The sequence below is a fragment of the Stomoxys calcitrans genome, chromosome 4, assembly GCF_963082655.1.
Source record: "Stomoxys calcitrans chromosome 4, idStoCalc2.1, whole genome shotgun sequence".
In the NCBI taxonomy this organism is placed as follows: Eukaryota; Metazoa; Arthropoda; class Insecta; order Diptera; family Muscidae; genus Stomoxys; species Stomoxys calcitrans.
Genome location: NC_081555.1, coordinates 70,827,196 through 70,847,452, shown reverse-complemented (window position 1 = coordinate 70,847,452; position 20,257 = coordinate 70,827,196). Strand labels below are relative to the sequence as shown.

At 38.5% G+C, this 20,257-nt stretch overlaps 2 protein-coding genes across 2 annotated transcripts in view; one reads left to right on the top strand and one right to left on the bottom strand.

The window, feature by feature from the left end:
- LOC106095208 (ankyrin repeat and LEM domain-containing protein 2 homolog) overlaps positions 1-20,257 on the top strand; it is a 68,889-nt gene that overhangs the window by 10,365 nt on the left and 38,267 nt on the right. The window lies entirely within an intron of this gene.
- Positions 2,178-11,838, bottom strand: LOC131996740 (uncharacterized). The gene is made up of 2 exons (XM_059366584.1): positions 11,265-11,838; positions 2,178-3,142 (listed from the first exon to the last, which is right to left on the bottom strand). Exons 1-2 carry the CDS (start codon positions 11,354-11,356, stop codon positions 2,713-2,715), a joined length of 522 nt encoding a protein of 173 aa, XP_059222567.1. The 5' UTR covers positions 11,357-11,838; the 3' UTR covers positions 2,178-2,712.

Sequence of the window (20,257 nt, the reverse complement as noted above, 5' to 3'; positions counted from 1 at the left end):
CTGGCAATAGTAGGGCTAGGGTGCTGTCTTTGCATAAATTGCCGTACGGGAGAGGTCGGGGGGGTCACATAGTCCGACGACGAGGACGCCGAAGGCGACGACGGCGACGCTTGTGACCCACTGCTGGCTGTGTTCGCACAGCACCTAGCGACATAGCCAGTATGACTATACTCCCGTAGCGAAGTTAGGCCAGAGCAAGAACGGAAATGTACCCACTCCAAGCACCTGTTACACCTCACCGACACTGACCGATGATGAAGGCGGTTCTGGCAAACGGAACAGAACCAGGGTCCGGGGTTCTTTTCAATCCCGGCACGGACCAAAAGCATACGGAGAAGGCACTCCGGGATGTGCCTCTCCCATGACGAAAAAAGACGAACACGTACACTGAGGCGGCAGCCCTTGCCGATGAAGATTCTATCGGGTCAATCCGGTACGTACAACCGGCTACCACCCAACCGGTGGTATGTACATGTTGTACATACCGGACCTGACTGCTATCCCCATGCAGTACCGGACCTGAATGTTATCCCATGGCAGCCGGTTGTACGTACCGTATTGACACGATGAAGTCCTTCATCGGCAAGGGCTGCCGCCTCGGTGTACAACACACTGCTACAACAACTGCTATGCCCATGCACTCCATGTAGGGGTCACTAGCGCCAGGCGCAGGCAAGATGGGTCTATATTGCACGAAATGGTGTATCACGAAGGCCAATCCCCCATTCCATTTCTTGAGCGATCCTTACATAGCACATTTTAACAATACTCAAATAAATTATGCTTTGTTGGGGTATTGTTGACCTGTTTTTAAATTTCTGCAATTTTGTTGTATTGTTTCGGCTATAGGTCCATTAAAACACAAATATTTAATGTGTTTTTCCTTTTATTTCTTTCCAATATTTCGGTGTACTCCGTCTACTTCCTTTAAGGTTATAATGAGTTGAACTATTGTCTGTTGGCAACGGTGTAAAGGTCTATCAAAACTCATTTTTCATCACAAAATAGGATGAAAAATTTTCCTTTTGTAGGCTCATTACACTATATCGGGAGATTGGTCTATATGGCAGCTATTTCCAAATATGATCTGATCTGGACTATATTTGACAGATTTACCATAACACACTTTGCCTAATTTCATCGAATTCTTGTAATAAATGGATCTTTTATGGCCTCAATACCCTATATCGGAAGATCAGATCGGATCATCGGTCTATATAACGGATATGTATAACTAAAATACGATTTTGTGACATCAGAAAGTCAGGTTTATATACAAAGAATACGAAATCTTCAAAAATTGTTTGGAAAATGTTTTTATAACCAAGATATTTTCAAAACAACAACGGACAACAAAATACATAGCTTTTGGGTATAAATGGGTAAATACCCGGGTAATAAGAACCTTTTGGGTATTATTCGATCGAAGATTTTATTCCGGCCTAAGCGGGCGGCGGTTCCAAACCCATTTTCTGTCCGCAAAGAACATTTTTCTCTAGTTTGTTAACACCAATATTCATTTACGTTAGTCCGGGTGTAATTATAATAATTTGGTCAATCATTCCTTAATTATTTTCAATATAAAACTGGTACAGTCACAGTTCGGGCGTTACTCACTGAATAATGATGAATTTGTTTTTCTCAATCACTAAACTTGGGTGCAGGATTCAGTGAATCCTGCTTGGGTGTGTATCTTTATAAGAAAACAACAAAAATCGTTTCATTCCCATTATGTATCTAGTAGGTTAGGTTAGGTTGAAAAGAGGGTGCAGATATTATTCTCCACCATGCCACTATAGACATACACCTAAACCAGTAATCGGCTTGTTGTGCGCTCTAAATACTAAAAAAGTAACCTCGAAAAAGAAAATCTATGTTAAAAAAACATGTTATGAGAAAGAGACGCCAAAATAATGATGTAAAACAGGATTCACTAATAGAAGGTTAGGTCACTCGCGAAAACATAAAGTGAATAGGCCCCATGAACATTATTAAAATGTCATCAAATAGTTTTTCAAAACATGACTTGATATTCCTTTCTTATGCCTTTACTTAAAATATGGCTAATCGGACCTTTCGTGACTTCAAAAACCTGGACTACTGTTTCTTAGAGGAGAAATACTTTCAAATTAACTGGAATGGTATGTGTAAAAAGGGGGCTGGGGGTCGTTGGTGACAGCAGCTGGATTTGGTGGAGTCCAAGAGAGATGGTGGAGTGCACAATTGTCACCAATACCCGGAGGGAATTTGTGGACTGTATTTTGTTGTTTTGTATAGATGACAGAACACCCAACTTACGTTGCAGGTATGGAATGTATGTGGATATTATAATTCCTCAGTATATGAGAAAGTAGAAGTTGGCGCCAAAGAAAAGAACAAAGTGGGGAATTTCGTTGGAGTTCAAATGTCTTTTATGGGAAATAATTGGATGCTCACCGTTGGGGATACAAGTAAAAAGTGAAGTAGTTTTGGTTCTATGGCTCACCAAGAAATCTATGACAGATATTTAGATAAAATTCATAAATACAAATAATTCACAATAGGGTTAGTTCAAAGCTACAAAAGATTAATTCTTTATTTCCATTGATTTTAAAACTAGAGTTTAGATAGGTGAGCCATAGAACTAAGAGTCAGTTATATTCAAATTCAAAATAGTTAAGTCTAAACATTGAGTTTAGACATGCTGCCGGGCAACAAAAAGTTATTTTGGTGTCAACAAAGCACGGAAGCCAAGGCCCGAATTGCCTCAGACAGAATCTTCTGGTTTGCCGCTGCTACATTATTGTCTGGTGTCGTTTGACCCGTGTTGCTGTTATTGTAGGCTGCTCTGCGAAGACTGCCAGTCGTTTTGTGCTTGGTGGTTTTCCCATTAGATTGATTCGGTTTGCGATTGATGTAGTTAGGATGCAGTAAAGTATTGTGGGGCCTGGCACAAATACGGCACATGTTTCTGGATCTGCAGTCCCGAAATCTATGGCTTCGTGCCAAGCAATTCGCACAGTAGGTTTCACGTAGGACGAAAATGTTCCTTTGTTTTGGGCTCATACTTAAAAATGTAGGGCAAACTTTAAGTGCATGGAATCTATCGCATAGTTTGCACCTGTAGACATTTGGGGAACGTGACCGACGTGTAAGGGATGATCTGAAATGGTGTATGTGAAATTAATGATAGAATGTTGTGGGTTTGTTAGTATGATATGTTGTCGTTGTGATTCAAAGGGTTAGATTTTGTTATTGGGGTTCGTTGGAGGTATCCGAAAGGGGTAAGTAGCACAATTTGGATATGGGTCTATTAATAATTCCAGCCTCTGTACGCACATCGGCTATACGGACATTCGCATCAGGTCCAGGATACGTTTTTACAATTCTTCCTAAACGCCATTCATGAGGTGGAAGCAAATCGTCGATTACAACAACTAAATCGTTAATATTCAAATTTGGGCTTTGTCTTTGCCATTTATAGCGCTTGTGCATTGTCTTCAAATAATCTTCTTTCCATCTAAGAGCAAATTGATGGTGAAGAGCCTTTAATTTCAACCATTTATTCACCAGAGATAATTTGGGAGAAGTGGGCTCTGGAAATGCGAGTAAAGGAGCGCCTTTAAGAAAGTGACCCGGTGTCAGGGCAGTAAGATCCGATGGGTCCTCTGTTATTGCGGAGATGGGGCGAGAGTTTAAAACTCCTTCGATTCGAGCAAGAAGGGTTGTAAATTGCTCGAAGGTGAATCTATGGGCGCCTGCTAATTTCCTAAAATGGGTCTTAAAACTCTTGACGGCTGCCTCCCAAAGGCCACCCATATGAGGAGCATGAGGTGGGATAAACTTCCACTCAAACCCATGGATTGCATACTTTTGGGATATATTACTGGAAGCCGAATTGAGAAAGTGTGAGAACTCTCTTAGCAAAGCTCTGCTAGCCCCAACGAAGTTGCGACCATTATCTGAATATACTCTACATGGGAGCCCTCGCCTCCCTACAAATCTGGCAAATGCAGCTTCAAAGGCTGCAGCCGATAAATCAGAGCAGGCTTCGAGGTGAATGGCCTTTGTGCTGAAACATACAAACACACATACATAGCCTTTTATGATGGGTGCTCTCCTTAGGGTGGAACTCTTGAGTTCGAAAGGGCCGGCAAAATCAGTCCCGATGACATGAAACGGTGGCGATAGTGTGCAACGATCTGGGGGTAAGGGTGACATTATTTGGGAGCTTGGCCTGTGCCTGTAAATAGTGCAGGTTTTGCATTTGTGTATAATACCTTTGATCCTAGGTTTTAAACGTGAAATATAATATTCGGTTTGTACAAACCTGCACATTTGGTTACATTCAGCATGTGCTAGGAAGATATGCAAATGAGATAAATATAGACGGCTAAAATCGGAGTTTCCAGGCAGTATGATTGGATATCTTTCTTTATATGGCAAAAAGGAATAAGTAAGACGACCGTTCACTCGCAATATTTTGTCTGTGTCCAAAAATGGGTTTAAAGAAAACAATGTGCTCTTACTAGATATAGGTTGTGAGTTCAAAAGAGCATCAAACTCACTGGGGTATGCCTGTTTCTGAGTGAGAAAGATTAAACGTCTTTTGGTCATTTCTATTTCGCTTTGGGAAAGTTCGATTTTACTAAACGTGTGAGAGTTTCTTAAGTTGGGACTGGTGTTATAGAAAAATCGAAAAATATAGGAAATAACCCTTAATGCTCGCGCATACGAAGAAAACCTGGAGAGGATGTCGTTTTCTTCAGTTGACGTAACATGGACCTTAATGACTTGTTTCGACAAGTCGGGAATTATCGGGTTTCTGCTAGGCCAAGTTGATTCGGGATTAGTCAACCATGATGGACCCTTCCACCAGAGATTGTTGCCCATGAGATCGGAGGGCTTGCAACCTCGAGTACCAAGATCGGCTGGATTGTCATGAGTTGACACATACCTCCACTTCGCGCCATGGGTGAGTTCATGGATCTGGGAGGTGCGATTTGCAACATAGGGCTCCCATGACCATGGAGGTTTGGACAACCACCCGAGAACAATTGCTGCATCTGTCCAAAGTGTAACGGAGGCAATGTCCCTTTTAACAATGTTCAATACGAACTTTATTAGCAATGCCAGCAGAAGAGCTCCGTTAAGTTCTAGTCTGGGCAAGGAAACATGTTTGAGTGGGGCTACTTTACTCTTGGCAACGAATAAGTTCGAAAAAACAGTAAATGTGTTTGTCTGACACCGAAGATAAACACATGCACAATACGCACCTTTAGAGGCGTCACAAAAGCCATGAATCTCGAGTGTGTCATTGGGAGCGTATTGAATCCATCGTGGTATCTCCACTGCATTAAGGCCTATTAAATCAGATTGTAAATTATTCCAAGTATGAAGAGACTCAGGGGATATTTGGTCATCCCAGCCTGAATTCTCTAGCCAAAGCTGCTGCATAAGCATTTTTGCTCTGATAATAATTGGGGTGATCCAACCGGCGGGATCGAACAACCTCGCAATACAAGACAGCACTTGGCGTTTCGATATTTGCACGTGAACTTCAGTCTGAGTAGTGGAATAGGAAAATTTATCAGTTAAAGCATTCCATTTGATACCTAAAGTTTTTGTAGAACTAGATTCGCAGAGCTTAAGCAAGTCTAGATCATATAGGTCATCACGAGGGAGTCCTTCGAGTAGCTTGGGATCGTTCGCTGTGATTTTCTTTAGTGGAAATCCAGCCGATTTTAGAACTGAAATTAGTTTTCTTCTTGAGTCGACAGCTTCTTCGATTGAAAAACCACCAAAAAGAATGTCGTCAACATACGTTTCATTGCGTAAAATGTTAGCGACTTGAGGGAACTCCTTTTCGGAGTCTGCGGCGAGTTGCAGCAAGGTGCGAATTGCCAGAAAGGGGGCACAATTTATGCCAAAAGTTACTGTGTTTAATTGGTAGTCTTTTATTGGGCCTGTAGGGTCAATCTGAAAGAGAATTCTCTGGTAGGGTCTATCATCGGGATGTACCTTTATTTGTCGATACATTTTTTGTATATCTCCACTATAAACGAATCTGTATCTTCTCCAATTGAGAACGGTTGCTATTAGATCTGTTTGTAGAGTGGGTCCAGAGTGGAGGACATCATTAAGCGAAAACCCAGAGTTAGTTTTGCGGGATGCATTGAATACGACCCTAACCTTTGTCGTCTTGTGGTCAGGGCGCACTACTGCATGGTGAGGGAGGTAAAATGAGTAATATTTACCTTCAGAGTAAATCTCTTCGGAAGCAGTTTCTTCCATATGATTCATAGAGACATATTCGTTAAGAACCGTATTATACTGTTCCTGTAACTCGGGATCTTTAGACAGACTTCGATCCATTCTAGTATATTGGCCAAGCGCAAGGAATCTTGAGGAGCCAAGGCTTATGTCTTGTGGAAATTCTTCCTTAAAGGGGAGCCTTACAACATATCGCCCATCTGCATCGCGAGTTGTTGTTTTTGAGTAAAATTCCTCACAATATCTGGCTGATGGTGGTACCCGGACACTAGAAGGAACTTCCTCCAATTCCCAAAATTTCTTGAGGATCTCACTAAGATCATCTCTTTCGCGGGGGACTACCTTAGTAGTGAATGAGCTAATAGTTTCTACGGTCACAGGACCACTTAGGACCCATCCGAAAATAGTGTTATACGCAGAAGCTATTCCACAAATATTCTTCTTGATTCCATCTAGATTGATGAAACGCTCGCAGTCATTACCAAGAATGAGATCAATATTTGAGGACTTATTAAAGTTCGGATCCGCTAGTTCAAGTTCTTGAAGTTCTGGGGTGAGAGGGAACTCAAACGACACAGATGGTAGCTTCTTTGTGACTTTGGGCAAAACAATAGCGGTCAAATTGCACCTTATATTATGCCTTTTTGAATAAATGACAATATCGCACTCTTTGTCCGCCCTCTGAGTAGAGGCACCAATACCGCCAATTTCGAAAAGAGATCTGCGATAAGGGATACGTAAAAGGTTTCTGATTTTCTCGGAAAGGAAAGTTCTTTGAGAACCAGAGTCAATCAGAGCTCTGACTGTAAACAATTCGCCCTGATTCTCAATCTGTACCAACGCGGTACGAAGAAGAATTGTCTCATTGTTGTGAGAAAAATTAGCCTGGGTTTGTGAAAAGTTCTTAGGCGAAGTTGAAGGCGCTGAATTATCAGTTGTAAATTTTGGGATACTTTCAGATGTATTTCTGATCTCACCAAAAGTTCTCGTGTTGGAAAATTTTCCTTCGGGCTTAGGATTGGTCGTTTGATCTAAATGAAGTAGGGTATGATGAGACTTTCTACATGAAAGGCAAGTATTCTTACTCTTACATTTATTCTTCATGTGATTATTAGAGAGACAATTGTTGCAGATTTTGTTTTTAAACACAAAATCTATTCGTTCCTGGGCTGAGAATTCGCGGAACTTGGGACAGATTCGAATGCTATGATCCTTCTTGCACAACAGGCAAAAAGAATTGAGTTTTTCTTGAGATGCATAAGTCTGAATTTCTTTCGGCTCATGGGATGATTTCCATTCTGGGAAGCTATGGCGTTCTTTTGCCGACTTGAAGCTCGATATTCTCTCGACCACTTCAAAACGATTTATTAGAAACTCATCCATTTGGGACCAACTTGGGAGTTCACGGTGGGATTTTAGGGACTGTTCCCATTGGGAGATTGTTTCCTCTGGTAGCTTGGTAGATATTAGGTATATCAAAAGGGGATCCCAGCTATCAACTTTAACATCTAACGACCTTAAAGTACAGAGACAATCATTTACTGTAGAGTGAACTTCTTGTAGGGACTCGCTATTCTCTGTACGTGCAACAGGAATACTAAAAAGTATTTTAAGTTGGTTGTCTACTAGTACTCTTTTGTTTTCATAACGTGACTTTAGGGCATTCCAAGCGAGATTGAAGTTCTCGTCACACAATGAGTACCTTTTTACAATAGCTCCTGCACAACCCTTTGTTTTGTTTCTCAAATGGTAGAGCTTCTGAGCTAGGGTGAGTTTGGGGTGACTCACATAAACGGCCGTGAACATATCACGGAAGGATGGCCATTCTTCATAGCTTCCCTTGAATACCTCGGTATCGCATGGAGGTACTTTTATGTAAATATTCGAGTTATCTGAAATCTGGGTATTGACCGGATTTTGAGCCGGAAGGCTATATCTTGCGCTATGTCGAGGGTTAGATCCCTCAGATATTCTGAGAATGTCCATTATCTGGGACCGAGTTTCGTAATACGCCTCAGAACAAACGTTAAAATTGATCTTGGCATTCGCCTTAAAATCCTTCGTATTAGATGATTCGGGAGACAGAATCAGTGTTTCGTAGGCCACTTGCAGTTTTTTCCATCTATTCTCCAAATCGTCTAATTTTACTTCGAGAAGGGAGTCTGTTTGGTCAGTTATATCAGTTTTCTCGAATGACTGACAAAAGCTGACCAAATGATCGCATTCAAAAAGAAATTTCTCGTGAATTGGGGAAGGTTTTACCATTCCGCTGCCAGCAGCGGCAGAAGAACTGCGCGCATCTGTTGGCTCTGTCATATCTTGGCCTATGAGAAAAAGACTTAAAAAACTAAGTCCAGTCTTTATTTAAGAGAACTTTGTGAACTCTTACAAATGAAATTCTGTCTTGTATTTCAGACAATAAATCTCGTTCTGAAGTAAAATAAACAGAGAATTTCTCAAGCCTAAGTGAAATTGAATTCGACGTTAAATCCCCAAATGCCCAGAGTCGGACTTCCTCAGTTGGAAGGCCACGGACAATTTTCAGTGTCAAAATATACGAAATTGAAAGTCTCAGGCAATTGACACAACAGTTAGGTTATGATTTGATCCATATGACCTTACCGATAGCTAGTTATCTATCGCTTTCGGTGCTATACCTCAGTTGAAAGGAAATAGCTTGCGGTTACTTGTAAACCGGAGAATCTTATAATTACTATACCTCAGTTAGCAAAGTATAGCTTGGGGTTAGAAAAGACCCCTATAGTTCGTTCAATGTAGCGTTGTCTATGCTTCCTTCGTCGGAAGCGAAAAGATGTGAGCAATAAATAAAAAGTATACCACAATAGAAGTCTTGAAGACGTTAGGTTAGAACATAAATTTCATAGATTCCCCTATCATCAAAGGATTCTTAGCATTGCAATCTGTTTTGCAGTCAAATGAGTCTAAGAAAATTTTGGGCACCAATTTTCTCAAATAAAATTTGTGGTAATTTTAAATTTCAATTTATTTAAATAAATAATATGTGTAAAAACAATGTTTCAATAAATGCGAGTATGCTTATAGAAAGTTGCTAAAAGTCTTGTATAGAGAATTTTGGGTTAGGTAGTGTAATTAGATTTATAAGTTTTCTGTTTTAAAAGATTCTAGATTTTTAATTCGACAAAATGTTGGTAATAAAGATTTGAAGTTAGTACTGTGGTGAAATTTTCAAAAATTTTGAGTGTATAAAGTATCACAGTTTAAGATTTTTGTCCTCTTCAAATTTCCATTTCGTTTTTCAATAAGGCTGCTGCTTTTTTATTTGGTAGTTAAATATATTTCCTCTCTGATAGTTAGTACCTCAAACATATAATCCAAGTGAATTTATTATTTCCTTTACAATACCGTAGTCGGAACACTGTGCGAGTATAAGAGTCGTCATTTGACGTTTATATGGGAGAGAGGCACTTTCGTTGTGATTGTTCGTTTGTTTTGTTTTCACCACAGTTGCGAACAAATTTAAAATTTTGTAGTAAGGGTTTGTTAAAAATTTCTATGAGGTTAATTCATAATTTACCTTTTGTACTTGCATGCCAGCCGATAAAAATATAATGCTTGTTTTTTTTTTTTTTTGTAATTTTTTAGTTATTTCTTTTTTTATTTTTGAAACCGAAAACCGATCTTATCCGTTTATAGACCAAACTGGTTGTCTATTTTGTTTTGTTTGTTTTTTTTTTTTTTTTTTTTTTTTTTTTTTTTTTTTTTTTTTTTTTTTTAGATTCAAAAAAAATTATATTGCCACAATTGTATAGAGATAATTTTCGAAATAATATCACGATTTTTTTTTTTTTTTTTTTTTTTTTTTTTTTTTTTTATAACCGAAATATCTGATTTTTTGTTTTGATTTAATCGCCTTAAACCTGCTTCACTTTCTTTATTAATTGCAATGGGATTTGCTTTGCTTTTTACCTTCTCCTTTAGTTTTGTATTCTGCTTAATTGTTTCATTTTATCACATATGACTTTGAAGAGAAAGAAATTGATCATAAGAATAATGTAATGACAACTGGAATAGAAAATAGGGTAATGGCATATGACGTAATGAAATGGTGTGATGACAAACGATGAGATAATAAATATTGAGATGGCAAATGATATGATGGCAACTGATGAGATGGGAAATGGTGAGATGGCAAAATGTAATGAAAGAAGCCGAAAGGTGAAACGAAATGGGAATGGAATATGAAATTTTGAAGATGGCGCAAAACTCATCCATATATATTTATATGTATATATGTAAATATGTAACCAAACTCATGGCCTTGATTTACAATGTACATTTTAATATACATATAGATATACATATTATAACGGATTTTTATGTAATCATAATTTATACACGTTTTGGTTGAAAATATTACGGTTTTTATGATTTTGTTGCAACTTTTTTCGATTTTAAAATTTTTCCACTGAATTTTTAACTTTTTTTTTTTTTTACAATTTGCTTCAATTTTCTAAGCCGTTCTCTAATGCAATTTGTCACCTTTTTTATGGGGTTGTTGCTATTCTTTTAAGCGATTTTTTAGTGCAATTTAAAAAAATTTTTTTGCTTGGTTTGTTGAAAATTTTTAGCCAATTTCTAATTTATTTTAACCCCTTTTTCAAGAGAGACACGAATTTTTTACAATATTTGGTTCATATATTTTTTTTTTTTACGTCTTCTGGCTTTACTTTGTAGTTTTTGGCCTTTTTTTTGTTAAGCTAACAATAGAATTTTCCTTCTCACGTTTAAAAATTTGGCCTTCTTTGAACTTGCGAACGAATTTTACAAACAAAATGTGGACTTTGAGAAATTTCCAGTCTACAAGTTTTTTCCGAACTTTTATAAAACTGTGATAATGAAAAATTGTATGTTAAATTTATGCGGCTTTCGGGTTTCCTTTTTTGTCGAACGAAAAACATGCGCTTTTAGTATTTTTATGACCGGCATTACACAATAACTGGTTTAGGTTAGTTAGATCTTGTTTCGATTACCTTCTGTTTTCTCCATTTTTGTTTGGTGATGATTTTCGCTGTTCTGCATGCTCTCTTCTCGAGCTTACCATGTTGGAGGATCGATGGACCATGTAAAAAGGGGGCTGGGGGTCGTTGGTGACAGCAGCTGGATTTGGTGGAGTCCAAGAGAGATGGTGGAGTGCACAATTGTCACCAATACCCGGAGGGAATTTGTGGACTGTATTTTGTTGTTTTGTATAGATGACAGAACACCCAACTTACGTTGCAGGTATGGAATGTATGTGGATATTATAATTCCTCAGTATATGAGAAAGTAGAAGTTGGCGCCAAAGAAAAGAACAAAGTGGGGAATTTCGTTGGAGTTCAAATGTCTTTTATGGGAAATAATTGGATGCTCACCGTTGGGGATACAAGTAAAAAGTGAAGTAGTTTTGGTTCTATGGCTCACCAAGAAATCTATGACAGATATTTAGATAAAATTCATAAATACAAATAATTCACAATAGGGTTAGTTCAAAGCTACAAAAGATTAATTCTTTATTTCCATTGATTTTAAAACTAGAGTTTAGATAGGTGAGCCATAGAACTAAGAGTCAGTTATATTCAAATTCAAAATAGTTAAGTCTAAACATTGAGTTTAGACAGTATGTATAGTCGAATTACTGTTGATAGTACCTTGAATAATAAACCATAGTTTAATTCGACTGTTAAGTCTTCCATAGAAGGTAGGGATATGGCTTGTTTGTGATGGAAACGCTACAGTAAGCCAGAACCGTACAAGGAACTTCGTTTTGCACGTATAAGAATAAACGACTGCATCAGCTCTGCTTAGACTGAGTATTATTATACGCATTTTGGTGCTGTACTAGACTCCTAAGAGTAGATGGAAAACCATAAACTGTATAGGTGTTGGGAAACCGAAAGCTTCTGTGATTTATAATGGGGACGTTGACGAACTCATTCAAGTTTTTGTTTATATACCGGGCATTCAAATCGATCCTTTATTCTACCACTCTGATGATAGACAAGTAGGTGAGGAAGTTTTCGAGTTCCGATGCGTCACTCATGATGAGGTTTTAAACTGTTTTGCTAAGATTATATCGAATGCCATTGGTTCTGACAGAATTGACCCGAAGTTTGTGCGGACACTTTTCCCTGGCCTATTGTCTCTCTTTACCTGCTTCTTTAACACTATACTGAGCTCTGGCTTCTATCCCACTTCTTAGAAACATGCCAAGATAATCCCTGTCCCCGGTAGCCGAGTCGGTAGCGTGCTTGGATTACCAGTGAAGGGGTCGTGGGTTCGATTCCCGCCAGAAGCCTTGGTCTGTCGCTACTGTGGTATCACAATGGATTTAAAAAATTGTCTAAGTGAGTCTGTAAAGGACTGCCACTCTTACCTAACCTAACCCAACCTACCTACTTCTTTAACACTATACTGAGCTGTGGCTTCTATCCCATTTCTTTGAAACATGCCAAGATAATCCCTGTTCCCAAATCAAATACGAAATTTCGGCTATAATATAAACTGATCCCCGGTTTTGAATTCTTAAGCTCCTGGAAGCTTAAATTTTCATTCGATTTGCCTGAAATTTTGCACTAGGACTAGATTAGGACAGAGCGACTGCGATGTTTGTTGGTTCACTCGAAGTAGAGGTAGTGTTCGTGCATTTGAAAGAGAGAAGTATATCAGTGTGTGATGCAAATTTAAAGTTGTCCAGTAGCATTCCATAATGAACGGCGGATAGCAACCTTGACATTCAAGGTAGATCTAGCCATGTCCTTCCCCGTTGTTGTTGTTGTTGTAGCAGTGTGTTTTACACCGAGACGGCAGCCCTTGCCGATGGAGGATTCCATCGGGTCAATCCGGTACGTACAACCGGCTGCCATGGGATTGACCCCGTTGTTGTTGTAGCAGTACTACGAAGGCTGTACTACGACACACACAACATTTCATAGAGAGCAATGTGCCATAACGATAGACGCAAATTAAATTTTAGGAAGGAATTTATACTTTTTGAAATCAGATGTTGTTGCTGATGTTGTAGCGATTCTCGTCAAGCTCGTTCCGGTCCATAGGACCAATCGCAGCGGGAACCTTTTGGCCATTGGTTATTAAAAACGCCAATAGATCGCCTTGTCACATCGAGTATCACAGGTACTCAGTATTTAAGCAAGAGCCGTTGCCGCCCGCCCTCTCACTGAAACTCTCCCTTCGATACCGCTAATTGTCCGCGACTGCAATTGCAACTACTCCGTATACGAAGCATTCCACTAACCGCAACCTGAGCTTCTCGTAATGACGATGAACACCAAACAAATTGGAGTTCAGAGTTTCAACTGACGTGGTGCCAATAATCATTTCGTTCCGGTCGAAATGTGTATATGGCGGCCCTCAAGGCCGTGGGCTCTAGTGCAGTGAGGTCAAAGTGATTGGCGGAGTGTGTGGAATCCCTGAATAGACCCCACTTTCATGACATAGTGCTACCATAGATTAGCGAATACGACAGCGCCGTATTGGTGCCTCCTACTCTCTTCTTGTAATTTCTTGTTATCACATATGTCTTACTTTTTCATTTACTTTTCACAACAGATCAGACTGGCCACCTTTTCATGGTGTGGGTAGCCCACCAACCTTAATTATTAATAATAAATTCCACAGAGAAATCGTAGAATAAAAGAATGACGGTTTTCTAAACATACATTTTTGGTTTTGAAATGTCTACAAACTTGAAATTTTATCAGCTGACACGAAAACGGAACATAAAATTTTGTTTTTACTGAATTCTACTTTTCGGTTACGGTCGACAGATGTTCGGTAATCGTTTGCATGTGTTTTCATAAAGCAAAACAAAACAGCTGACACGTTTTCCTACATTTACGGTATGTTTACGAGAGCATAACCAGGCCTTAACTCTTCTTATTGATGTACAACGTTCGGGATCAATCGATCTACTTCTTGGGGGTACTTAGAAGACGTCAATTATTATCTTGAAATATTGCACGTAAAGATCTGTAATGACTTGAACCACCGCGCCAGGTATGGTTCAAGTCGGTTAATCTGATAAAGCTCCCATATAAACCCTTCACCCGATTTGACATCTTGAGTTTCTTGAAGCCGCAATTTTTCTTTGATTTAGCCAAAAATTTGCACGCAGTGTTTTGGTATGAGTTCCACCATCCATGGGAATAAGGTCAAAAAATGAGATACCTTTTGTATATGATGACCTTCAACAACCACATTAATTGTCGCCTAGGTAGGCAACATTCTTACTCAAGACTTGAAACGTCGATGGTATACAAGAGACGTTTGTAAACACAGGAAAAGAAAAACCAAAAATGTTAACTGATGGCAATTAAAAAATCGTTGACCCGGCACGGGATAGCTGTGAGTACCACACAGCCGGAAAATTGAGGTCTGATCTGTGTGGGTCCATACGGAGAGGTCGGGCGGCACAGGCTCTTGAACTTATACTGAGTACCTATGATGCTCGATATGACAAGGCGGGTCAATGACACATTTGAATAACCAATGGCCACCCTGTTTTCGCGGCGATCGGTCTTTTGGATCACCTACAAGAGCTTGACTTTTTGAAATGGTATAGAAAACTACATATCTGATGTAGCGCTTAATACTAGCATTTCCTTTAAAGAATGACGGATAAAACATAGCTAATACGTTCTTCTTCAAAACAAGTTTACATTTCCCACTGTGACCTACAGAACTTTATTTCATCTCACAATTCTTGTGACGTTGCCATTTTGGCATGTGTTCTATTTATTTTTCTTCTTTGTTGCAGATTTTTGTTTTTGGTATAGCTGGAGTATTTTTGGCTTTGTTTAAATAATACGTATGTGTGTGTGTGTTTGTGCGAATGGATATTATCACTTGAATTTCGGTATTATTTTATTATTATAACCATACGATAAAAAGTTTGTTTTGCTGTTAATATTAATGTCATGCAATGTAAGAAAAAGTGCATTAAACTTTGAAGGAAAGGAATATTGATTTAGTAAAATGTTGGGTAAAAGTAAGCATACAAGCAAATGGGAGTAAACTTCAACATGATTTGACGCTTAAGATTTTTTTTGTCCCGTTTGGTATACACAATTCCTTATTTTAGGTACAGGGGAGTGTAAAAAATCAAGTTGAAATTTGGCATATCTGAACTCAATTTCAGAATATTTTGAACATAATTAGAAGGACAATTGTTATGCGTTTTACTACCAATTTAATAACAATTTGTCGTATGATAACCCTTAATTTATAACATATGAATTTAGATGATTTATTGATGTATTTCTTAAAAATTCTTCTCTTTTTCCTGTACTATGAAAATTAAGTTCAACGTATGAGGTATGAGCAGAATAAATAAAAGTTAGATTATATTTGTGTAAGGTAGTAGAAATAATAGTTGCCAAATCTTATACATTGTGTAATAAATTAAAGGCTAATAGTATATTTTAAAATATGTCTTAGTTGAGACAAAACTATATATATATATATATATATATATATATATATATATATATATATATATATATATATATATATTTTTTTTTTTTTTTTTATTTTTTTTTTATTACCAACACCACCACTATGGTACAGGGTATTACAGATTTGTGCATTTGTTTGCAACGCTAAGACGGAGAAGAGCTAGACCCATCCATAAATATACGGATCGGTTTAGAATCACTTCCTGATTCGATTTAGATATGTCCGTCTGCCTTTCCGTCTGTCTGTCTGTCCATATATTCTTGTAATCAAGGTACAGGTCGCATTTGTTGTCCGGTTTTCACAAAATTTTGCATAAGTAACTTTTTTTGGTCCAAGGACGATTGCTATTGATTTTGGAAAAAAATCGGTTCAGATTTAGATTCAGCTTCCATATATATCTTTCGTCCGATGTGCCCTTTTATAGCTGTAGAACCCACAGTTTTGGTCCGTGTGCAAAATTTCATCGTAATTACTTCAGATTTAGATATAGCTCCCATATATAAATTTCATTCCATTTGACCGATTAAAGCTGTAGAAGGCACAATTTTGGTCCGATCTTTACCAAAATTATCACAAAGTGCTTTTAAACGTGGATCCTTCAATCTGCTCTGCCAAAGCCATGACTCGCTGGTCGTTACCTAGGGGACAATGCCATGAAATGTGATATGCATTAAAGTCCCCTAGAACCAGACGATTATGGACAGATAGTAACACACTTATGTCGGGGTAACCCAACCGGTGGTATGTACATGTTGTACATACCGGACCTGACTGCTATCCCCATGCAGTACCGGACCTGAATGTTATCCCATGGCAGCCGGTTGTACGTACCGTATTGACACGATGAAGTCCTTCATCGGCAAGGGCTGCCGCCTCGGTGTACAACACACTGCTACAACAACTGCTATGCCCATGCACTCCATGTAGGGGTCACTAGCGCCAGGCGCAGGCAAGATGGGTCTATATTGCACGAAATGGTGTATCACGAAGGCCAATCCCCCATTCCATTTCTTGAGCGATCCTTACATAGCACATTTTAACAATACTCAAATAAATTATGCTTTGTTGGGGTATTGTTGACCTGTTTTTAAATTTCTGCAATTTTGTTGTATTGTTTCGGCTATAGGTCCATTAAAACACAAATATTTAATGTGTTTTTCCTTTTATTTCTTTCCAATATTTCGGTGTACTCCGTCTACTTCCTTTAAGGTTATAATGAGTTGAACTATTGTCTGTTGGCAACGGTGTAAAGGTCTATCAAAACTCATTTTTCATCACAAAATAGGATGAAAAATTTTCCTTTTGTAGGCTCATTACACTATATCGGGAGATTGGTCTATATGGCAGCTATTTCCAAATATGATCTGATCTGGACTATATTTGACAGATTTACCATAACACACTTTGCCTAATTTCATCGAATTCTTGTAATAAATGGATCTTTTATGGCCTCAATACCCTATATCGGAAGATCAGATCGGATCATCGGTCTATATAACGGATATGTATAACTAAAATACGATTTTGTGACATCAGAAAGTCAGGTTTATATACAAAGAATACGAAATCTTCAAAAATTGTTTGGAAAATGTTTTTATAACCAAGATATTTTCAAAACAACAACGGACAACAAAATACATAGCTTTTGGGTATAAATGGGTAAATACCCGGGTAATAAGAACCTTTTGGGTATTATTCGATCGAAGATTTTATTCCGGCCTAAGCGGGCGGCGGTTCCAAACCCATTTTCTGTCCGCAAAGAACATTTTTCTCTAGTTTGTTAACACCAATATTCATTTACGTTAGTCCGGGTGTAATTATAATAATTTGGTCAATCATTCCTTAATTATTTTCAATATAAAACTGGTACAGTCACAGTTCGGGCGTTACTCACTGAATAATGATGAATTTGTTTTTCTCAATCACTAAACTTGGGTGCAGGATTCAGTGAATCCTGCTTGGGTGTGTATCTTTATAAGAAAACAACAAAAATCGTTTCATTCCCATTATGTATCTAGTAGGTTAGGTTAGGTTGAAAAGAGGGTGCAGATATTATTCTCCACCATGCCACTATAGACATACACCTAAACCAGTAATCGGCTTGTTGTGCGCTCTAAATACTAAAAAAGTAACCTCGAAAAAGAAAATCTATGTTAAAAAAACATGTTATGAGAAAGAGACGCCAAAATAATGATGTAAAACAGGATTCACTAATAGAAGGTTAGGTCACTCGCGAAAACATAAAGTGAATAGGCCCCATGAACATTATTAAAATGTCATCAAATAGTTTTTCAAAACATGACTTGATATTCCTTTCTTATGCCTTTACTTAAAATATGGCTAATCGGACCTTTCGTGACTTCAAAAACCTGGACTACTGTTTCTTAGAGGAGAAATACTTTCAAATTAACTGGAATGGTATGTATAGTCGAATTACTGTTGATAGTACCTTGAATAATAAACCATAGTTTAATTCGACTGTTAAGTCTTCCATAGAAGGTAGGGATATGGCTTGTTTGTGATGGAAACGCTACAGTAAGCCAGAACCGTACAAGGAACTTCGTTTTGCACGTATAAGAATAAACGACTGCATCAGCTCTGCTTAGACTGAGTATTATTATACGCATTTTGGTGCTGTACTAGACTCCTAAGAGTAGATGGAAAACCATAAACTGTATAGGTGTTGGGAAACCGAAAGCTTCTGTGATTTATAATGGGGACGTTGACGAACTCATTCAAGTTTTTGTTTATATACCGGGCATTCAAATCGATCCTTTATTCTACCACTCTGATGATAGACAAGTAGGTGAGGAAGTTTTCGAGTTCCGATGCGTCACTCATGATGAGGTTTTAAACTGTTTTGCTAAGATTATATCGAATGCCATTGGTTCTGACAGAATTGACCCGAAGTTTGTGCGGACACTTTTCCCTGGCCTATTGTCTCTCTTTACCTGCTTCTTTAACACTATACTGAGCTCTGGCTTCTATCCCACTTCTTAGAAACATGCCAAGATAATCCCTGTCCCCGGTAGCCGAGTCGGTAGCGTGCTTGGATTACCAGTGAAGGGGTCGTGGGTTCGATTCCCGCCAGAAGCCTTGGTCTGTCGCTACTGTGGTATCACAATGGATTTAAAAAATTGTCTAAGTGAGTCTGTAAAGGACTGCCACTCTTACCTAACCTAACCCAACCTACCTACTTCTTTAACACTATACTGAGCTGTGGCTTCTATCCCATTTCTTTGAAACATGCCAAGATAATCCCTGTTCCCAAATCAAATACGAAATTTCGGCTAAGGTATTAGAGAAAATAATACAAGAACGGATTTCGGGGTATGTCGATCGCGAATCGTTATTAATGACTGTGCAGTCGGGTTTCCCACAGTTGCACTAGCGCTTTTATAGTCCGAGTTAATTCGGAGTGCTATTGATGCCAACAAAGTCTGTTTCCTAGTCCTACCAGACCATTCTAAGTCATTTGATACAGTTGATCATCATAACTTGTGTTTCCAACTTCTCCGTTTTTTCAACTTTGCCAAATTGTCTACAAGATTTATAAAGTCGTTCTTTTCTAATCGTTCCCAATCGGTCTATGCTTCAGACAAGGAATCAGCACCTTTGACAGTGGGTAAGGGAGTTCCACAGGTATCTATTATTCGCCCACCCCTTTTCTTTGTGTACACAAATGATCTTCCTTTCCAACTAACTCATAGTCGAATTCATATGTATACAGATTTATCTAGGCAGCTCACTACAGGACATTAGACAGGGTGTGCGTGAATTTAATGAAGACGTCCAACGTGTTTGTCTTTGGGCTAACGCAAGTGGTTTGTTTCTTAACTTTAATAATTCAAAATTGTTGGTTATTCATAAGAATAAAAGATTATCCTTACCGAATAATGAAATTGTTGTTAATCGGGAGAAGATAGAACCAGTTTCAAGTGCTAGAAACTTGGGGTGTCATATGAATGCGATTGTTGGCCAGACCTTTGCGAAATTAGGGGCTTTATGGCTCACTCATTCATTTACTTCACCTAATAATCATGTGCCTTTGGCGATAACTTTTTTGATACCTGGACTGATATATGGCTGCGAACTCTTTGAATGAAATGAAAGGTACTTAGGATTAGAAAACGTATCTGATATCCAATTGACGGACCAAGTGTTTGGGGACCACACCGACACCCAAAACACCCCTAAATCGGACATATATACCGACCATGGCAATATGGGACTCAAATGAAAGGTATTTGCGTGTAAAATACGAATTTGATATCCAAATTTGGGACAAAGTTTCCACCCCTTCCCCAAAACACACTCCAAACAGAACTTATTTAATGATCATGGCAATATGGGGCTCACATTAAAGGTATTTGAGCGTAGAATACGAATCTGATAGCCAAATGTTGGACCAAGTCGTTGGGGGCCGCCCCTCTCCAAAAACACCCTCCAAAGGGGACAAATTTACGACCATAGCAATATGGGGATCAAATTAAAAGTGTTTGGGCCATGGGCC